A 20661-nucleotide genomic window follows, 5' to 3' on the forward strand; every position below is an offset into this window, starting at 1 on the left:
TCAGGATCATGTCCTTGTCTACTTTGCTGATTACGGTTTGGAAGGTTCTTTACAGGGTATATGAAGTGCATACCAAGAGGAAACAAGCTCTCCTACCTACAATTACTTTAAAAGAATTTATTTAGGAGGTAATACCAAAAAATGTATTTTCTTCCTGTGGCCAAGGCAGTTTTATCACTCACCTTTGGATTTAGCTGAAATGTCAAGTGAACAGTTTCTCCAAGCTGGATTTTAGCAATATCAAGGAGAACAGTGAAGAGGAGCTCATCTTTAGTGACTGCATTTTCATCATAGACTTTCATCTCAAGAACATTCTGTGAACAGAGGCACAGAATGAGGATCCTACTTTGAGACCTTACAGAGGCACAAGATGATGTACTCAGCATGTTAAGGAAAACAGAGAAAGGATGGGGAGAAGTGAGAGAGCATGTGCAACTTGGCATCCATGCAGAGAGGAAGAAAGATATTCTGAACCTAACACAGAGCTGGGTTTGTTGCTAAATGGTCCTGCAAAGTAATTTAAATGAACAAGGCTAGTAGAATCACTGAATATTGAAAAATATGTTTGGCCTCTAATTTGGTTTGAGGTCACCAGTTTTCCTTGAATTGTAGGAAACCTTCTAGTGGTCAGGACTTTGTTGCTGTTGGTAGAATAAGAAATCGTTGGATATTAGCAGCAATTAAAATACATTAGGATGCTCCATATAATTACTTCATGGTTGCATAATTTTATCCTGTAAATTATTAAACAGATCACATGCAGATAATTACCATGGAATCTACAGAAAGGGATATGCTTTTGTTATATTGCACAAATCCCACTAAATAAATCTCCTCTTCTCTCTCCTCTGTCATGTGTCTGTTTGGATGGACAGGAGAGGGTAACAACCTCTCCGGTGCCTGATTGGTAGCTGGACACGGGATGGCTCAGAGATGCCTCCCAGAATGCTGAGCAAGTGAACTTTAACTGCTGTTTTCTCAGTGGGGCAATAATTCAGGCCTCTCTCAATGTATTCAGCAGCTCATTTTCATGTAAATTACAGGGAGCGCTTATCTCAGATTCTTACTTACGAATCAGATTTAACTGGAACTTGCTAAGAGGCTTGATGTTTATTAAAGACACACAGTTAGGCTCATGGTCTCCACACAAACACACAGATAAAACAGAGTGAGTGCATGAACTTTGCTGTCTTAGAAGTTCATAATGTGTCTCAGAAAGGTCCATACCTAAATATGATGAGTTATTGACTAGACAAATACACTGAAAGGAAGACACTCTAGATGGCAAATGACCTTGAGTTTGCAATTTACTGTCCGAAGACAGAAATGCTGCTGATCTATAAGGCCACCTATGTAAATGCACTGCTCTGTGGTCAGCCCTGTCTGTGACACTTGCTGATAGAAACATATTGTCAAGAGGCAGAGACAAACAGCCACAGCAACTTGGTTTACAGGCTAGCCATGAATAGCTTGTAAAGGATTATGGATGGTGATGGAGGTGATATGCTTAAAAGCAATGGTCTGCAGTTAGTAGAAGGCAGGCTTGCACTGAAGAGCAGATCAGTTTACCTTGCTGTGATACTGCAAGAGAATGTCCTTATCTGGCTAAAATGACTGACTTATTTTCGGAGTGACCAACTGATTCGAAGTCCCAGTTACTCCCAGCCAGCCAGGAGAGGTATGCACAGGGTGCTGGCTGGCCAAGGGAGATCTCTGGCTGTGCCACTGGGATGCTGTGTGGGAAGCAGCCAGGGGTGTCTGGGCAGTTCACGGTATCTATCTCTCCTGACAGAGGATATGAGAGCAGCATCACTGGGAGCCAGGTAAGGAGCAGAGCCAGCCCTTAGCAGGGCTGTGTGCCACCAGCTCTGGGAAGGGTCACCCTCCTGCAGCTGTGGGAGTTGTGCCCACAGTGCAAGCCTGGGAAGCTCTTTCTAGCCAACTGTGTGTGAGACATTCATCAAAACAAATGCCTGTCAGTAAACACTGTTTTTCCTGGTGAGAACCAGCACAAACATGCCCAAACTGGTCTTTTCTTCCCCAATGGGAGTGTATGATGTGGTTTTACTGAGCTCTGGCTACCAGGATTTGGGAAGATGAATACCTCAACAAAACACAAGACAGGAAAGGAGAAAATAACCAGACCAGCAGACTCTGGTTCTGCTCAGAGGCTAATGAGCAGAGGAATTGCAGTGTGTACAGAGAAACCTGCGAGAGCCTTAACTTAACTGCTGAGCTTTAGTTGTCCCAGATCCCCAGGATACATTTTTGCAGCCCACACTCAAGCCACAGCCACCACCACCATGCTGCTGTTGCCACACACTGAAAATTACTGCAGCTAATGCCACATGTCTTGTCTCCTGCTGCAAATTTACTGAAAGTAAGCATAAGGTCTTCCCAAACACTACTCCCTGAAGGACTAGTTCAAGCAGCTTTTGTGGCCAAGATATTTTTTTAGCTGTTCTATGTGGTATTGCAGTTTTAAAAATCCTTTCAGGAGGAGCAGGTGCTCGTGTGCAAGAGTTGCAGATCAGTGAGTGTTTGTTCCCATGCTGAGATGTTTGTCCCTTGCCTTTCACCTCTCTGATAAACCTTCAGGGCTTCATGAAATTGCGTCTCACTGTCATTTTGAAAGAAGTCAGAATTCTTTTAGGTTTGCAGGGAAAGCACTGGCTGTAGGCCACAGATGGGCAGACATGTGAAAGCTGAAAGCTATACCAAGCAAGGCCAGTACCACCTAACAGTGGAAGAAAGCCTGAGAACACCTACCATGGAAAACTTCTGCAGTCAAAGGCAAGAGGGATTGTTCACTGGAGACCCTGTGGTATTGCAGCACATTGAGCTACTCTGAATGCTCTTTTGGAGGAATTTATCAATGCTTGAGAGAGCCAGGGGACTGGCCTACTGATTTGTCACTTGAGAGAGTCCTGATCTGGCACCAGCACTAGGAAATGAATGGTGCAAGCTGTAAAGCAGAGACTGATTGCCCCTGGTGTGAAGTAAGCTTGGTTCACTTGGCCTACCAGTTATCTTTTTAGGCTCCTAAACCCTGATGTTGATGCTGTCTTTTGGAGGGAGAAGATAATGGGACTTGCAAATCTTCTTAAGCTTTAACATTTATCATCATGATAAAAGTTCATCAAGTTCTCTTTTCAAACTTCAACTGTTGCTTTGTGACTTTTTTGTATTTCTGGTCATTATAAAGGAATAGTAAAAGAGTAAAGCCCTGTGATGCTTTCACTACCTAGCTCATACGTATATTTACACTATTCAGTTTACCCTGAAATTTTCACATTTTTTCTTGAAAAGCAGTGATGAAAAAAGGAAAAGAAAAGAAAAGAAGAAAAAGCAAAAAGCAATAGAACACTATATGAATAGTTATGAAATATCTTGGTTATTTTTTACGTATCAGAAAATTAAATTTAATTTTGCTGCTACATTCTACTCCAAATCCCTTAAACCGTATCCCTGTAGTCCTTCACACATATTTATTTCTATTTACCCTAAATATTGATCACACAATGACATCTCTGCCCAAAAGAAAAACAAGCACACTCTGCATCTTACCTTTACTTGGCTCTGGATCCTGAAGCAAAATGTTTCATTCCACACTGGATCTTTGCAGTTCTTAATGGTTTTGGTCCGAACAGTCTCCGGGGAAGCAGTGGGCAAGGACAGGCTTACATAGCAATCAGTTTGGCTAACTGTATTTAAAAAGATGTATTGTAACTAACAAATTACTACAAGTATCTTAAAGCATAGCCTTATAGCACTGAATATATACAGCACATTGCAAAAAGGAGGTGTTGTTTCTATAACTTTTCTGACAGCTCCTTATTCAATACCATTCACTACTATTTGTTACCTCCTGCAGGTGGGATCTCGGGTCATTAATGGAGATTCAAACAACTGGTAAGAAAAGAGTACACAGAACTAGTTTTACGTAACAAACCTGTTAGTGGTATGTCCCCTGTTGGTTGCAAATGAAGAGATTTCTGTGACAGAGAAGAAAAATGCCTACACATTTTAAGAGAACCTTTTCCAAGGGTAAAACACTACTTTGAGCACTTACACAAGAGGCTGACTTTGTTCTTTGCTTTTGAGAGGGGAACAGAAGAGTTCAAAAGGGTATGGGTACAGAGGATCTTCCCCATCTGGTCTGCTGCCCCCACATGTCTGTAATCCAGTCCATGTAACGAGCTGACTGTCTCACCCAACATATGATCACATCCCTTTACCATGAAAAACAATATGCAAAAATAGGGGTGCACTTTTGTCTTACTGTGATTTAAATTCTGACCCCTGAAAGAAAATTCTAATTTCTGATAAAGGTGGTAATGTAACAGAAGGTCACACAGTTAGCTGTAAGTATGGCATTAAATCTTAATACACAGCAGTTACTTTGGGTTTGCTCTGTCTCCCAGAAACCACACCCACACCTGGCTTGGTGGGCACAGCTATCACAGAATCATAGAATGGCCTGGGTTGGAAGGGATCTTAAAGTCCACTTAGTTCCAACCCCCCTGCTGTGGGCAGGGGCACCTCCCACTAGACCAGGTTGTTCTGTGTGCTGGGCACTGCCACAGGGTGTTGATGAATTGTCTCTTGTGGGTTGCCAGAGTTTTCAGGTGAGAGGCAGGTTGGGTACTTGTATACCTGCGCAACTAACTTTCCTTCTGTGTGTCAGTCTGTTGTATGTAGAGTATTTGGTGGTGGTTAGGAATCTCTCTGATACTGCTAAGAAGATCATTGATTTTTAGCAGGGAGCAATGCAAGGCATTTGCTCCTTAGAGCATAAAAGAATTGATGCCTTGTGAACCTGTGGTAACAAACTGAGACCCTGATAATATAGTGAAGAATGGTGGGACTGTCTCTCTACACTGTCATCCACCCTTTCCAGCCCTCCCATGTTGAGCAAATCTGCTGTCCTTTCTAGGGAATGGACATTTCTTCTGTCTGCTGGACAACTAGAGCTGTCTTCAGTGTTTCCAGCTTCAAGAACTTGTTGTGTATTCACAGTATAGCTCAGACTTGGGTATAATAACAGGCAGTTTGGCACTGTGGGATAAATGCTGAGAAGCAGTATGACCAATCAGGTAACATGCTGGAAAAGGTCTCATGACATGTTGGCTCTAGTCCCACCTCTGCTCCAGACTGCTAAGTCACTCTGGGCAATTGGTTTAATTTAAAATTTATCTTGCTTCTCCATCTGCATTTCCCCATGCATAAAACAGTGATAACTATCCTTTCCTCTTTTGTAATCTGCTGGGATGTGACCCAGGAAGAGAGTGTCTGATCAGTAACTATATAATTCTTTCTCTACCAGTCTCTTGGTTCTCATTCCACATTTTCTTTAAACTTGTGGGGTAAACCATGTTGCAATAAATAGGTGTTGCTTAAAGCAATTTGTGCAATCAGGGTATGTATGATTTATCTTTCAAGTCTTCTGATACTGTCTGAACATGAAACATCTTCCATTTTTTCAGCATACACTTGATAGTTTCCCCCTTACTGCCCAAAGTAGGTAAGAAATTACTTCAACATTGCAATAAGTTTAAAAATATCCTAATATTACATACAAGAATTAGAGACATCTGCATTTGCAATTTTAAAATGCAGAATATATGCAATATATCTATTGATAACAATTTATTGGTAACAAAACATTTTGTTTATCTGTCTCCCACACACTATTTTTAAAAAATTCTTTCATTGATTTTTAACATTTGAAAAAGATAATACTAACTTTGCATAGGTATTTCCTCAGATGGTGCCAGAGAAGCAGGCTGTTTCTTCAGCAACTGTATCTGCAGTTATTCACTAATGATGTATGTGTGTTTTAGAGAATTTGTTCATTTATGGTCTGGGATACCTCTTTCTTACACATACAAGCTATGACTCCTGATTTCAAAGAAAGGCATTCATTATTTTCAGAGTATCAAAGAAGTGCTAAACTTGTGACTTACATTCATGTGTCTAGATACAGTTGTGGTAGGTTCAGTTCTTCATCCTCTCTGAACACAATCTACACCCGACCTGAGAGGCTAATCTAGTCTTTAGCAAGGCTGATCACCCTTAATAAGAGCAAAAACAGAGTCCCACAATCTGATGATCCACATTTAACACCAACTAGGTTAGCAACCAGTGAGGTCTCAGTCTCAACATAGCCTAAGACAAGAATGGAGACAAAGATATCCGACTCTGAAAACAAACAATTAAAGGCAGGACACTGCACAAAGAATAACAAATTATACCCCAGAACTATAATATTGCAGGATGCATCTGACAACTTACCTATACAACTCAAATTTAATTACATTTTGGACCAGATCCCAAATACACAATGTTAAACATAAGTGCAGGTGGTGAGATTTAGCACTGACATCCTTTTGCATACACTTTTAGCCCTGGAGAGGAACAGACGGATGCTCACTCAGTGTCTCCCATGTTGCATTCTCTTCCACTCTTTTCCTGCCTCCATCATAAAATGCTTTAACTGTTACCAGCTATGAAACATACCCAAACTGAAGAGGATTGACTTAGGCAGCCTGGCATACGAAAAAGAGCTGAAAGACCTGAGTTTGCTAATTAAACAACACCAAAAAACATTGTCAAATAGTCAATTCTGTGATGTCCAAATGATTGATACAAAGAGGATAATGATCTGTGGTTCTGTGTGGCCAGAGGGAAAAATTAGAAGACTGCTCCAGCTCTTAGAGGATTTCCTCTAACAAAAGAGATTTTATACATTTTCTAGGCAACTAGAAAAGGTAAATTTTATAGGTAACTCATTTCGGACTGTATTAGTAGCCAGACATGCATGAAACAGTGACAGACAAGCTAAACTTCATCCTGCTTCAGGAGATGAGGACCAGCCCAGGTGAACCCACAAGGTTGTCATATGGAATTGCTGCCATGTTTACGCTGCAAGGCAGAAAACAGGATAATCATGTCACATCAATTATAGTGCGTGGAAAACAACTAAGCCATTTCCCTGCCAGGGTTGAGTCTCAGGGAAAGAAGTGATAGGATATACTTATATGGTACACTAGGCCAAGAGATCAATTACCAGATAGCTGGGTGCTGTCTCCAAAACAGCTCCAAACTTCCTTCTTTGACACACATGAAATAAAACTGGAAGTTCCTTGGAAGAGTTGCCACCTTTTCATTCCAAACAGGTATAGTGTCTGAGGAACAAGGCCTAAATCCATATGATACAATCATCAAAATGAAACAACACAAAAAGCAACACAATGTAATGCAGAGAATCCCATGCACAGCTGAACTACAAATCATGCACTTCCATAGGCATACTCTTTTTAGACTTTTTTAAAGCCTTACCACTATTTCACTGTTCCCACCCTCAGATAATCAGCCCATAGGACCCAAAAAGTTGTATATTTTTGGAAAAGAGGTATTATCAAACAGTCAGATTTTCTTTGTTCCACCTTAGACCATCTAGGGGTCACATGTGGTGCAATCTCAGCTCTATCACTAGGTAAGATTTTTAAGAAGGTTCTTCCATTTCCTGTTAAAAATAAACTAGCCAAAGTATAAGTCTTGGTCAGACATCAACACTGTTGATGCAGACACAGAGGGTAGTTACAGCATCTAAAGAAACCATTATCAAAAGAAAACAGAGTAGAAACAGACTTGGAAACAGGCTGCAAGCAGTACACACAAATGCCTTGGATTTCAAAGAAAACAGGGATGCTAACAAAATCAATACCAGAAAGAGCTGAACCACCAAATCAACACTCACAAATTTTCTTTTTTTCAGAAACTGTTCACAAGAATGTTGTTCACCAGTAAGGGAATAGAAACAAAACTGGTTTTTGGTGTAGCTAAAAGCTTTTTTTCCTTAAGTATCATTATTTTGACTCAGAAATGCCTCTGACTTGCTTAATAAAAACAGGCACTTATGGTACTTTTACTGTCTTCCAGGGTTTTTCTGAAAAACATCATGGGAGATGTAATCTTATGCAGGAACTGACACTAAGCTGCAGCACTGACAGTGCACTGCAGAAGGAATTCTGATTTGAACTTATCTATTGAGACTCAGTTTTGAAACAAAAACTTTGCTACTGAATGAATAACCTTTATTGCAGGGACATTTCTTCCAGATATTTTTTTTTCAAGTAAAATTTGGTGCTGAATAGAAGTTACCAAAAAGCTGTAGCTCAATATAATGGTGAGGACAAGGTTGGCTGACTAGCACGAGGTATTCTCCTTTTGCTGTGTTTGATCTCTCTGAGAACCAGAAAATATTTACAAATATGATGAGGGAGGTTTAAAATATCCCAAAATCTCATTTACAGGAAGAAGCTAGCTTTGATGGTCTGTAGGAGCTTACTGTGCACATAAATAAAAATAGATACTTTGAGATGTTCTTTTTTTCTATGGTGAAGATGGAGGAGCTATGCCTAAGGAAACAGCATGAAAATAATAAGGCACATGATTATAACTAAGTAACAAAAATAGGATGCAATATGCCACCTCATTTCTCTCAGGATGGTTTGCAGTAATAAATATGAAGGTAAAGACACTGATGCTGATAGATTAGTTTGGTGAGAAAAATGCCATAACAGACTGAAACAACTCACAGGAAGCAGGAGTGTTTACACCACCATGTAAATAGGTCCTTGTGTGCCTGAGAATTCTGCCCAGAGTCCGTAAATGTCAGTCACCATTTTGTGAATTAAATTTTGGACCTACCGGGCATAACACAGGGGAGAAAATTAAAATTTGGTTATTTTGGTTTACTTGATAAGAAAATAATCCATTCAGCCTGGATTAAAAGCTTCCATTGCAGCAGTGGGTCATCCTGACATAAATGCTATGATTTAGTTGCAATTGTCAATGTGCACTTTGCTTTTGACAGCCAAGTCTCCACATTTTACACATCTTTTCTACGAAGATGTCACCATCCGTTTCTTTCACATCAAAGTAAGCCACAGAAAAACACACAGCCTCCAAACTGTTGTTTTGTTGTTTGGTTGGGTTTTTTTTAATCACAACTAATCCTATTTTTACAGTGAAATTAAATGATCTTATATTCTGGCTGGAGTCCTTCAGGACTCACAACTGGTCTAGAAGCCTACAGTCTACAGTGAGTAAGAATGAATGAAAGCATTAAGAATAGATATATTTGAGTAACAAGAAACATTCATACCTCGACTTCTTTTGTCTAATTTTCATTCTTGAACTGAAAGGGAACTCCTAAAAAAACATAGTCAAGATTGGTCCTGAACAAGTAAGAAAAGATGGATGCCTTTTTCAGGAAGATATTCAGAAATACGGTCAATTTTTTAGCAGAATATGATGCAAACAAAAGCACCAAAACTTTTGAGTGAACCTTACTTTCAACTTTCACTGGCTACTACTGCAGCACTACTTTATTGTCTCCTGCTGAGAGTACAGTCAGAGAAAGTGCCCAAGAGAGGAGCCACAGTCCCATGTGGACACTCTCCTGTATCTTCTCAGCAGTGCAAGCTATCACAGCCATGCCAAATGTAGCCTCTCTACTTTGCATTGACTTCCCACATAATAGCAAATCCCATCTGGGTTCTTGGTCCTTATCTACAACATAATCAGTGTCCTTGGTTTACAAAAAAGGTTGCCCAAAGCTCCAGAGACCATCACTGATAAAGGTCCTCAAGCTCTGAGAACCTTGCCTGTGGGCAAGGCTTTCCCTGGCACTACTCCAGGTCTTCAAAACCTCCACAGTGACCAAAGTACACAGAAGGCCATATTGCATTGTGCTTTTATCATACCAATCACCTCAGCAGCATTCGTCTACATCCATTGGTAAGGATGCTAAGAGAGACAGATGCATAAAATAAAACATGTTTCTGCTCAGAGGGCAGAGAAAGAATGAATCACTAGTGACAGATATCAGTCACACTGCATAATGCATAACTGGATGAAAAGCAGATACTGCTGTTTTGATGAAACCAGAACAGGCACTGAGGTGTGTAAGAAAATCTATTGGGATTCAATGTATCTAAAGGTATTTAAATGTATTTTTCACAATAAAATACCAATCATGAGAAGTTGTACCTTCGCCCCCTGTCCTGATTCCAGCCAGAACAGGGTTAATTTTTGCAGTAGCCAAGAGCAGCATGGTCAGGACCCAGAGGTTATTGCTGGGAGAGGGGCAAAGGGAGTCTCTTCATTAATATTATTGCTCTTACTGCTCCCTTTCTTATCTCTCTGCTGTTTCCAGTAAATTGTTCTTATCTCAACCCGTAATCTTTACCTTTTGTGCCTTCAATTCTCCTCTCCAGCCTGCCCAGGGGAGAAGCAAGTTGTTGGGAGAGTATTAGTGGGAGCATTAAATTGGGAAGTACCATTCCTAAACCATCAAACAAATACCTCAAAAAATCCTGAAGCAATTCCTGTAATGAGTAAACTTTTGTTACCAATCTTCATGTTATTTATGAATTCTTTGGATGTCCAAATGGCAACTAATAGTACTGTCAACACAGATCTATTGATATTTAATTTGTGGTTCAGGTTTAGTGTCCAGCAAAGTATACTTCTGTCTTAAACTCAACACAAAATTGTGCAGCAGTAAGCAGGATATAGAGTAAAATATGGTCCTTATCAAGGATGATCAAATATTCCAATGTACAATAACTTTAAAGAAGATGTGGCAGAGTATAAGCATGAGAAAAGGCAATGCTCAGCTCACTTGTTTAAATGGTGAGAAGTCATTACACAGTTCAGCCCAAGGAAATGTGCAAACATAGAAATCCTATTCAGGAATCAAAGAACATGCTTCTTCGTAAGTATCTGTTTTCTGAGTCCAAGCTAGAAAGGTATTTCCTCAGCAGAGTCTGCCACTGCCTTTTAACTCTGCAAGCCAAATGGCAGAGGAGGAATGAAGGATCTTGAATCACCATGTGGATCTGTGTCCTCTCAAAGCACCATGTGGTTCTACATTGCTGGCATCACCACCTACTCATTCCAGCCTCTCTTCTCCACCCAAGCTTTTCCCTTGTTCATTTCCATTGCCTCCACCCTTTTCAAACCTGTTTTAAAACAGGTTTTGACATTTTAAAATATTATAAATATTTTGAAAGCTGTTTCAACCAGTTGTTAACTAGAAGCCCCCACTAAACAAGAGGATAATGAAGTCAACTAGGAACACGTAGCACCATCACAGCAGTCTTTAAGTTCATACCTGTTCAGTGAAGGACAAGAGCTGCAATGCCACCTGCACTGGTACGGTATTAGAGCACAGTAGCTGCTCTCACCTTTGCTTTTGAGGCAGAGATGAGCCTACCATTTACCTACGGTTCTTTACTTTCACCAGTATCTCAGTCAGCAACCAGTTCAACCTCCTAATGCCTATGTGAGGCTTCTAGTGTCCTTGCTGAAGCCCTGGCTTTGGAAATGAGGAGCTATGGTTTTGAGAAACTCTTCAAGATTACAGCAAGAATCTAAAGGAAGCCAGGGAGGAGCATCATACACAATACCTTTGACCACCAGAACAACTTTCAGTTGTTGCACACAGAAGCACGCAGAAGCCAGCATGGCTGCAAGATGATGCATGTACACCTACATACAACCCACTGATATCTAACAGAAGAGATGCAATTATTTCCACGGCTGTAAGGGAATGTGCAGAGCAAGTAAGGATCTCCTTGATTATAAACAGCATTGTCCTTTTTAGTGGCAGCTTATGCTGCTATCAAGGCACAGAGGAAGCTTTTTGTCTCCACACTATTTACCATGAATACAACACAGTAAAATTGTATACAATACAATATACACTACACTCCATCATGGCTATCAAAGACTTGAGAAAGGGAAAAAAAATGTAATTAATCTTGTAGACTAGAGAATACAAAACAGGTAACCTGAGGGAAACTAGGTTTATGTATGTGTTTGGTCACAATAAACTGAGGAAGAGCATGAGCAGACTTCGTTAGCATGAGTGGATGAAACCAAAAAGAAGATTGAATAGAAAGAAACAGAGGTTGTTAAGAAATGCAGCTATGAAACTGATTCACATAATATTCACTGAGATTATCCATTCATTTGTTACTCCTATTATTAACTGTGGTTGTGACTTTATTATAAACATCAGTCAGGACCAGGCCTCCATTTCAACAGGTACCTCAGTAGTTATGCAATTACTTCTTGAAACTGATCTAATCTGCTTACAATTACAGTAAGAAAAGCCCTACTCCGGGATATGACATCACAGGGAGGATCTTCTTGTGATTACTGGCTGCTTTTATACCTGTTTCAGTTTCTTAACCAGTTAGGAAATCCCTGTTTACAGGATTGTTGCACGTTGGCATTTATCCACATAATGACTTCTCAGTCCTTGGGCAGGCATTTATCCACATAATGACTTCTCCGTCCTTGGGCAGATTCTTCTTGCCAAGCATTTGTCTTGGTCTCTTTTAGGATTTCTCTCCATTAATGCAGAAGCAGCCTGTCTGAGCAGGTAGTGGTATCAGGAACCTAAATGATGTGCCCTGAAAAGACACCAGCGCTCTTTTTGAAAGGACCACGTCCCAAGATTACTCTTAACCATTGCAAACATCAATGACCATGGGAAACAATTTCACCCCAAAGCGAATGTTCCATTAGCACTGGCCAGCCCAGGCAGCTGCCTGTTGGCACTGCCCATGGTGCCTGACTGCCCTCTTTGCACAGACTGTTGCTACCCCCTCACACCAGTGCTACAGTCAGAGGTAAAGTAAAAGGAAGTATACACAGCATGCTGTGATCATGTCTTCAATCAGTACTTTCCACACACAACAGTTTCCTTTGGAGAACATGGCATTGAAAGGGGTTTTGTTATTTTGATGGTGCTACGCAGGATTTAGGTGCTATAAGGAAAAACATTGGTACTACTGCCTTCAAAATTTTAAAATCAATAGGCAGTGCAGCATTGTGAGCTTGCTATGAAATTACATAGCAACATGCTCAGATTTAACCAGGCCCAGATTTAGTACTATAGCTAAAGAGAAGCCTAAAGCTTTATCTAATGAGAATGCTAACTGAGATTAGTTTTCAATACTAAAGAAACAAAAAACCTTTTTGTAGCCTTGGACTTTTCTAAATACCATGTAGGACAAGTCACTAATTTTAAAGACATTTTTTGTTTCCTGAATGGAGTATTTGTGTTAAATACACATGTGTACAAAAGTTTATATTTTAATTGTAGCCCATGAAGCAAACAGGTTTCTGTTCCATAGATGTCAATTTGCAGTGTAGAAGATATTTTATCTCCTGGAAGATCAGTGAACCTAGCCACTGGGAAAAGCGGCATGTAAAACCAGATTTGCCAGCTGTGCCAGCCCATGGCCTGCTGTGACTGCAGTGGCAGCCTCTGGGATCAGTGAGTGCCAGGTGTGCTCCAATGGGACTGTGCACAACAAAGCAGGTCTGGGCAGCCACGCTGTAAACAAGATCTGCTCTAGGGAATCTACACAACACCCTAGCTCTTGTTATAAACAGCACATGGGGTGAAATGCAGTGGTACTTCGGCAGCAGAGAAGTCTCTCCAGAAAGTAACTGTGCCATGGTTAAATGGTGGAAATGCAGAGCCCTGCATAAAGTTGGCTTCTATGAAATAATTGTGTGACATGAAGATAAAAACGATGCCCTCTTCCAGTGATCTTGTCTGGTGGACAAGCCTTTGGAAAACAAAAACATGGAGAGCCCAGGAACCTCAGCTTGTGACTTTTGCTCGTGATGCTATCACTGTCTCCCCATTTTGCTGGTGCCCCAAGCAAACCCTGTTGGACAGTTGCAAAGAAATCGCATCCTCCAGGCAGATTTTGCAGAAATGCTGCATTTTTTAAGATTTGTGACAGCCACAAAGCTGTCACTCAGTTTTAAAGCCAGAGATAGAGGCAATCATATAATGATTAGCATTCTGCAATTCTTGAAATAAATACAAGGGGGAGGTTGTCTTGCTGCAAGAGCTGATATATCTAATATGCAAAAAAGGCCTTTTCATACCAGCCAGAAAAGGACCAAGTTTTCTCATGCAGGCTTTTCTGCTGCCCATGCAAGGCAAAGAGCAAAAAGAAATGCCTGTAACTATTTAGGCAGCAATATAATCACACAGACCTCCCCAAAGAATAACATCCTGAAACTCGGAATGGTGTTTCCTTGTGACACTGAAAAAGAATATCTGGGTTCCTGTCCAGAGCAAAGTGAGATGACAAGTATCAAAATAAGATCCCCTAATGGCCTCCAGAAGTCAATAATTTGGGATATAACAATTATATGCAAACACTACTGCTGACTCAGAAGCCAGATCTCTAAGCTACAGACGTCAAGAACCACAGAGCTCTTGGGAGAATGGGGCAGGGAAAAGCATGGTTCACTATTTGTTGTACCCCAAAGTATTTATTATATGTCAGTTCTGCAGACATAGTCTCAATCCAAATGAGATTTTGATCTGGTCTGGTATCACTATTCTTTTAAATTTTCACAAGGAAAATTTAGCCAAACTCAAAGATGCTTAGAAATTGCAACAGCTATGTCTTCATGATATGTACTACTCAGATTATAGTTACCTGATAACCTACATAATGAATGAGCAATTCCTTCTGGTTCATGAGTAAGCCTTATTCCTAACAGACTTAAACATATATTAGTACCCTAATTCTTGTTATTACACTTACACCATGTAGAGACACAACCTTTTGTCTGATACAAAGGGAAAGGTCAAGAGATGATGATTACAGGTGACTGCCACAGCTAACCTATAATAAAAAAATAAGTCCTATGTTATATGACGTGCAAGATGTCGGGAGACATGGACACTGCAGGTCATGGTCCCTCTGCACAAAGAGGGCTCATTATGTGTGCAATGCCACAGCTGAAGGAAAGCAAAGTGTACTCATGCTTGACAGGCAGTCTTCCAAAAATAGATTTGACTCCAACAGAGCACCAATTGCTCTTTACAGCTGGAATTATTTCTGTGCCAACTTTCAACTCTCTGTCCTCGTCTCTGTCTCTCTTAACAATTTTAAATCATATGGAAATAGTAATCAAAACAAATAAATGTGAGCTACATAAAAACTGTACTATACTCTCACACTGTTTTTTTCATTCAATGTAATGCTTTTTAACACAGTCCCATTTCTTGTGCTGTGTATCACACCATGTGGCATGGCTCCACCAGCAAAATTATTTGCTCTGAGAGAGCGTATGGGTACAGGGGAGATAAAAACTCACTGACTCTCTGCTGTGACACTGGTAACTTGGTCCTGATTCTCAGAGGGAAAATAAAATGTGGTGCTCCGTACCACACAATAAAGAAAGGCAATCGGAATGGGGAATGGAAGAAGCAGCTCCTCTCTCACCCTTGTCACCTAGCACTGCTTCTTCTGGCTCTTGCTAGCAAAGACCTTCCTCCACACCTGGCATTGGAAGCAAATCTCATGTTACAGCTTCAAACCTGAAGTCAGGTAATCAATCATCTGCTCAAAATGAAGATACAGGATAAAGACTAATAAAAGATAAACAGCTAAGTAGCTATGGATTTCTGGAAGTTCTATTGTCCTTAAGAACGTAAAGATCATAATTTCCAACCATTATAAAATGCTGAGAAAGAGAGAAACATTTCTAATTTTAAGGCCAGAGGCACACGTTTGGTTATCAGCTCTGTAAGTGGTTGTCTTGATGCTATTGCCTGTCAGGGCAACTTAGAAATTCCCTTGGGCTGGTAACATTTATGCCAGAAAACAGTTCAGCTGAGATAGAAATGACAGAGTGGGAATTGAAACATCCTTTCGCTTTTCTCTGAAGATTCGCTGTTTTCAAATAAAGGCAATATCCCATGCTTGACACAATGGCAGAAAAGCAAGAATTTAGTAGTAATCTCCATAGAGGCAAATATACTTCCTGTGTTCACTTGGTCTTATTTGATATACAGTTTCATATTCACTTCCTTTCCATTTTGTTCCTGACTTGTTCTTTCTTTCTGAGTCAGATATTTGAGATATTGAGCTTTCTTTCTCCTACCTGAGTAACTGCTGAGATTTTTTTCTCTTCATTTCCACTTTCACCCGTTCCACCAAGTCCTCAGAAACGTTTCAATGGTACTTGTTTATCCTGAAAAGTTTACTTTGAATACATTTCAGTGAAATGTAGTTGTGTTACAGAAAAAGAAGTTGTTTGACAATAAGATATATAATGTTCCTTCTATCTTTTCTTTAAAGCAAAAAGAAATTCAAAAACAGAAACTGAGAATTAACACCTGAATTTGTTCATCAAAGCTGGCTCTGAACCTTGTAAGCAGTTAAGGTACTTTACAGTACACCACAGTAGACCTTTGATGTTTCCACTAACAATAGGAACATGCTATAAACCAAAAGGTATTGTTTATGTTAAACTGTATTCTAAGCATAGTCCAAATTCAAATTTACATCAATATTTGAAACCAAGGTGTCACTTCATACACAGATACCAGTTACAGTGCTGGTAGCAAGCACATGTTCTCTGCATTCAGAATTGAACTACTAGCGAGTGCAAAGAAAGATTGCAATACTCACACAGATCTGCCTTCCTCAGATTTTTCATTCTTATGATTTTCACAAAGAATGAACAGCAAGGGCATTCGTCACTCTGCAGAAAAATTACAAAGTTTATTATCTGCATTAATGTAAAATTGTTTATGCTTCGTAAAACATACTTTATGTGCATGTTTTATACTTTATAAAATATGCACAAATTCCTGTTGCAATTTTCAAAGCCGTGCAGCAAAATTGGAAGATGAACTGCTTGTACTGCTTTGGAAGTTAAAATCATGTCTACGTAGATTTAAAAAAATGAAAATAGCTTGAGGGAATATTCTGCTGTGTATATATGTCATTGACAGAAGAAATAATTTTTTTGTGGCACTGATTGGTGAGTGAGGCACCATCAGCACAATGCAGCAGAACATGAAAGAAAGCAGATGCAAGAAAACAGCTTTGGAAGAGAGGTTAACAAAATTTCCTCACCCAAACCAGATGCTGGGTATTTGCAAAAGGATCATTAGCTGAAATATCAAGTGCAGAAGGAAAGACAAATAACAGACCTTACTCAAAACTATTATTAATTCTTTTACTACCTAAAACTTTAGCTATTGCTTCACTGGAAGCATTACCTACTTCCTCTCCCATTCTCTGCTAGCAAAATGACTCCATCAAATTCCTTAAGGAAGTTACATCACTCCTTTTTCCAGTTAGAAATGTATTGAGGTGAGAAGTTACCAACTCTCCTATCATTCTGGAATTATGATAAGCTGACCTTGGTCTGTTTTTTATGTCTAACTCCAAAACAGAAGGATGTGTTTTTATGTCTTCTGTCTGGGCTTAGGTTCTGGGTGGAAAAAGTCTCCTGTCCCTCCCCTCACCCCCCCAATCTCTAAGAAACCTCTGCTTTTACTCTTGATGCTGTTTCAGTGGTTAAGGGCAAAGGGAAGAGCGGACAGTCTCTTTCCTTGTTTTGTATGCATACTTTCCACACAAAAACCATTGCCAGGTTCTGTTCAGAAGCATGAACTTGTAGATCCTTAGTGTTTCTTTGACCAGATTGGTTAGACATTCCCGTGTGTTATTTCTTAAGCCATTGGGATGTCCCATTTGAGATCTGCAAGCATCGATGCACATTTTTGTTAACACACATCCATGTTACGGAGAGAAGCTCTATAATCTCCATTTTATAACCAGGGAAGCAGGGCACAAAATAATCAAATAGCTCGCTCATAGCAAACTGAAGATTAATTTCAGAACTGAGAAGAAGACAGAGTATTTACATTCCCTGGAACCCAGGAGACAGTTTCAGGGCTTTCCCTCCCACTTATGTTCCACAGAACAAAAAAACAACAAACAAACAAACAAAAACACACATGAAAAAAGCCAACTTCCCAGACAGATTGATGCACAAAACAAATCTCAGTCATGCACAAATATAGAACTAGGACAATCACTGTTAATCACGTTTTTAGGCAGTGACTTTCCTGTGTACATCACTAGCAGGTGTCTGCTAGCACATCTACCTGGGCACCACATGTGTTTATAGTCATAGCTGGCATATGCTGCACTGTGTAAGAGCATAGCTTACCTAACGCTTGATTCAAACCACAGATTCAGCCCGAATTCACAGAAAGCTCCTGTTAGGCACTTCAGAATGTTTCCCAGCCTCTCTCTGAATCACCCCCTATGGCTGCACTTCACTACCAAGAGTGCCTTCACTACCACTAGTGCCCCAAGGCAATTAATACCAGTAAAGTCATCCTTACATAAATAAGTAAATACATAAATGAAATCAGAAATAAAAGCTCACAAACCCTCTTCTCCCAACCAGAATCTCAGCCACAAATCCACCCCAGGCCATCTCTAGCTCCTTGAGCTTTCACACCCCTACCTGACCAGCACTCCAGTATGAGCCCATGCTGCTCCCAGCTGCATACAATTCAGAGATGAATTGTCACTTCACTGTTAGAGGCAACAGCTGTGATTCACAAACTACCTCTGCAAAATTTAAGGAGGCACCTGCTGAGGAGCAAGTGTTTGATCCCAGCCCCACCTTCCTCATTGCATGAAAGCGAAAGTATGAAGAGAGGAGGGGAGGGAGTTTGCAGAGTTGGTTTGATAGCTAAATACCAGAGGTGTATATTTGGGAAAGGCTGTACAAACCAAGGTGCCAAGAGTCATCAGCAATTCAAGATAAGGGAGTGATAACACATAGCACTTATGCATGGATATCTGTGTTCTAGCAGCCTTAGCAAGGAACAAACCAGAGAAGATAATAGTAGCTACATGTAGGCACACAGCACTCCAATCAGAAAACAAAAGTATTGTGAATGAAATAACTTTAAAAGGCCTTTTCTTAAACAAAATTGTATTTATTCTCCTTTTCTTGGAGACAGAGGGGGCTGGAGTTGGTTACTGACAGATGTTTCTAAAATTTAATTTGTGTATTTGTCAGAGGGATATACATTTTCCTGCTTTCAGAAGCCTTCCACAAAACTTCTAAGGAAACCAAGACAAACCCACAAGTTCTGCTAATTAAGGCACATATTGATTCATCTCTAAATGTTAACATCTTGATATTTTAAGCATAATGCAGTGCCATCCAATTATGATATAAAAATGACAGCAAAGTCTTCAAATTTCTGGCAGAAAATCATGCAGCAATAACCTTTCAGTTACAGCTAAATCTTCATCTTTTGAACAGTGAGATGGTGCTAACAACAGAAACTGCTGAGTTTAATACCACAACTCTGGATCAGATTAAGAAGGTTACTCAGAAAGTCCTCCATGAACTTCTCCAACCTGAGTCCTTCCTACAGGCTGCAGTTCTTCACAAACTGCTTCGGTGTGGGTCCTTTCCATTAGGGTGCAGTCCTTCAGAAACACACCCTTCCCACATGGGTCCCTGCCAGCAAACCTGCTCCAGTGTGGCCTCCTCTCTCCACAGGCCCTGCCAGGACCCGCTTCAACACAGGCTTCCCACAGCATCACAGCCTCCTTCAGGCATCCACTTGCTCCACATGGGGTTCTCCAGGGATTGCAGGTGAATATCTGCTCCACCATGGGCCAACATGGGCTGAGGGGGACAGCCTGCCTCACTATAGTCATTTAACAGCCAGTTAAATAGTTATTTAACAATTGTTTAGCACAGGCATCAGGGGAATCTCAGCTCCAAAGTCGGGAGCACTTCCTCCTCCTCCTCCTTCACTGACCTTCGTATCTGCAGGCCTATTTCTCACATGTTCTCCTCTCTCCCGCTGCAATTGGTGTTGCAGAGGTTTCTTTCCTATTTTTAAATACATTATCCCAGAGGCACTACGACTGTCTCTGATGGGCTCAGCCTTGGCCAGAGGTGGGTCGTTCTTGGAGGCAGCTGGCATTGATGCTGTTGGAGTTGGGGGAAGCTTCTGGCAGCTTCTCACACAGGCCACCCTTGTAGACCTCTGCTACCAAAACCTGGCCATGCAGACCTAACCCAGCAGTGTTCAGCGGAGGTAGGGAATGACTGGGCCACCCTGTGGTGGTGTAACACCAGCCAGAAATTAAACTCCAAATAAACTACTCCCCCTCCCCCCTCCCATCCAGTAAGGGAGGGACAAAAGGAGAGATTTATGGGTTGAGATAACAATTTACTGAAAGCAAAAAACAATGGAAAAACACATAGTAACAGCAGAAATGTTAATAACGAAAGTATACAAAAAATGTATTCACTGCCTTAGCTTAGTACAAGGAAAGAAAATGGAAGGCCAGTCTCTAGGCCTCTGTCACCTCTCCTACCCAAGGGCTCCCTCTGTAGGAATTTTCTCCACAATAAGTGGTGCAGGGCATGGAGCTGGAGAGACCCTATCCCAAACATTGGCTCTCAAGTGCCTCTGCTTGAAGAGAATCTAGTAGTAGTGCCAGAAAAGGCACTTGGGACAAAACATCTAGTTTGAACATATGAAACACCATGCCAGTGGCTGAGAAACTACTATTTCTGGCTTGCTTGGGATCATCTGAGATTTTAGGGTGCATCACAAAATCTGAGACGCAACATACAAAAGGTGAAGCAAGCCGTACAAGACATCTTCAGAAAACTGCTTCCATTGTCTCAGGAATATGTGTTTTCCAACCAGTCTGAGGCTGGTAAAACTAGGAAGGAGCAGATGTTCACCATTACTAT

General features: G+C 40.6%; 1 protein-coding gene across 3 annotated transcripts in view; it reads right to left on the reverse strand.

The window, feature by feature from the left end:
- Positions 1-18556, reverse strand: part of LOC121674199 (cytosolic phospholipase A2 epsilon-like) — a 35494-nt gene extending 16938 nt beyond the window's left edge. The window contains exons 1-5 of one of the 3 annotated variants that reach the window (XM_042048340.1): positions 18391-18556; positions 16533-16605; positions 7070-7201; positions 3568-3704; positions 183-314 (exon numbers count right to left, since the gene is read on the reverse strand). In XM_042048340.1, the coding sequence (XP_041904274.1) occupies positions 183-314; positions 3568-3704; positions 7070-7201; positions 16533-16605; positions 18391-18417 (501 nt within the window). In that variant the 5' untranslated portion in view covers positions 18418-18556. The remainder of the gene's footprint in view (positions 1-182; positions 315-3567; positions 3705-7069; positions 7202-16532; positions 16606-18390) is intronic. The other 2 variants (XM_042048339.1, XM_042048341.1) reach the window with 2 other exon arrangements.
- Positions 18557-20661: the final 2105 nt, after the last annotated feature.

Source organism: Corvus kubaryi, unplaced genomic scaffold (assembly GCF_017639235.1).
Source record: "Corvus kubaryi isolate FWS band 111438036 unplaced genomic scaffold, C.kubaryi_AGA036_p1.0 66, whole genome shotgun sequence".
Lineage (NCBI taxonomy): Eukaryota > Metazoa > Chordata > Aves > Passeriformes > Corvidae > Corvus > Corvus kubaryi.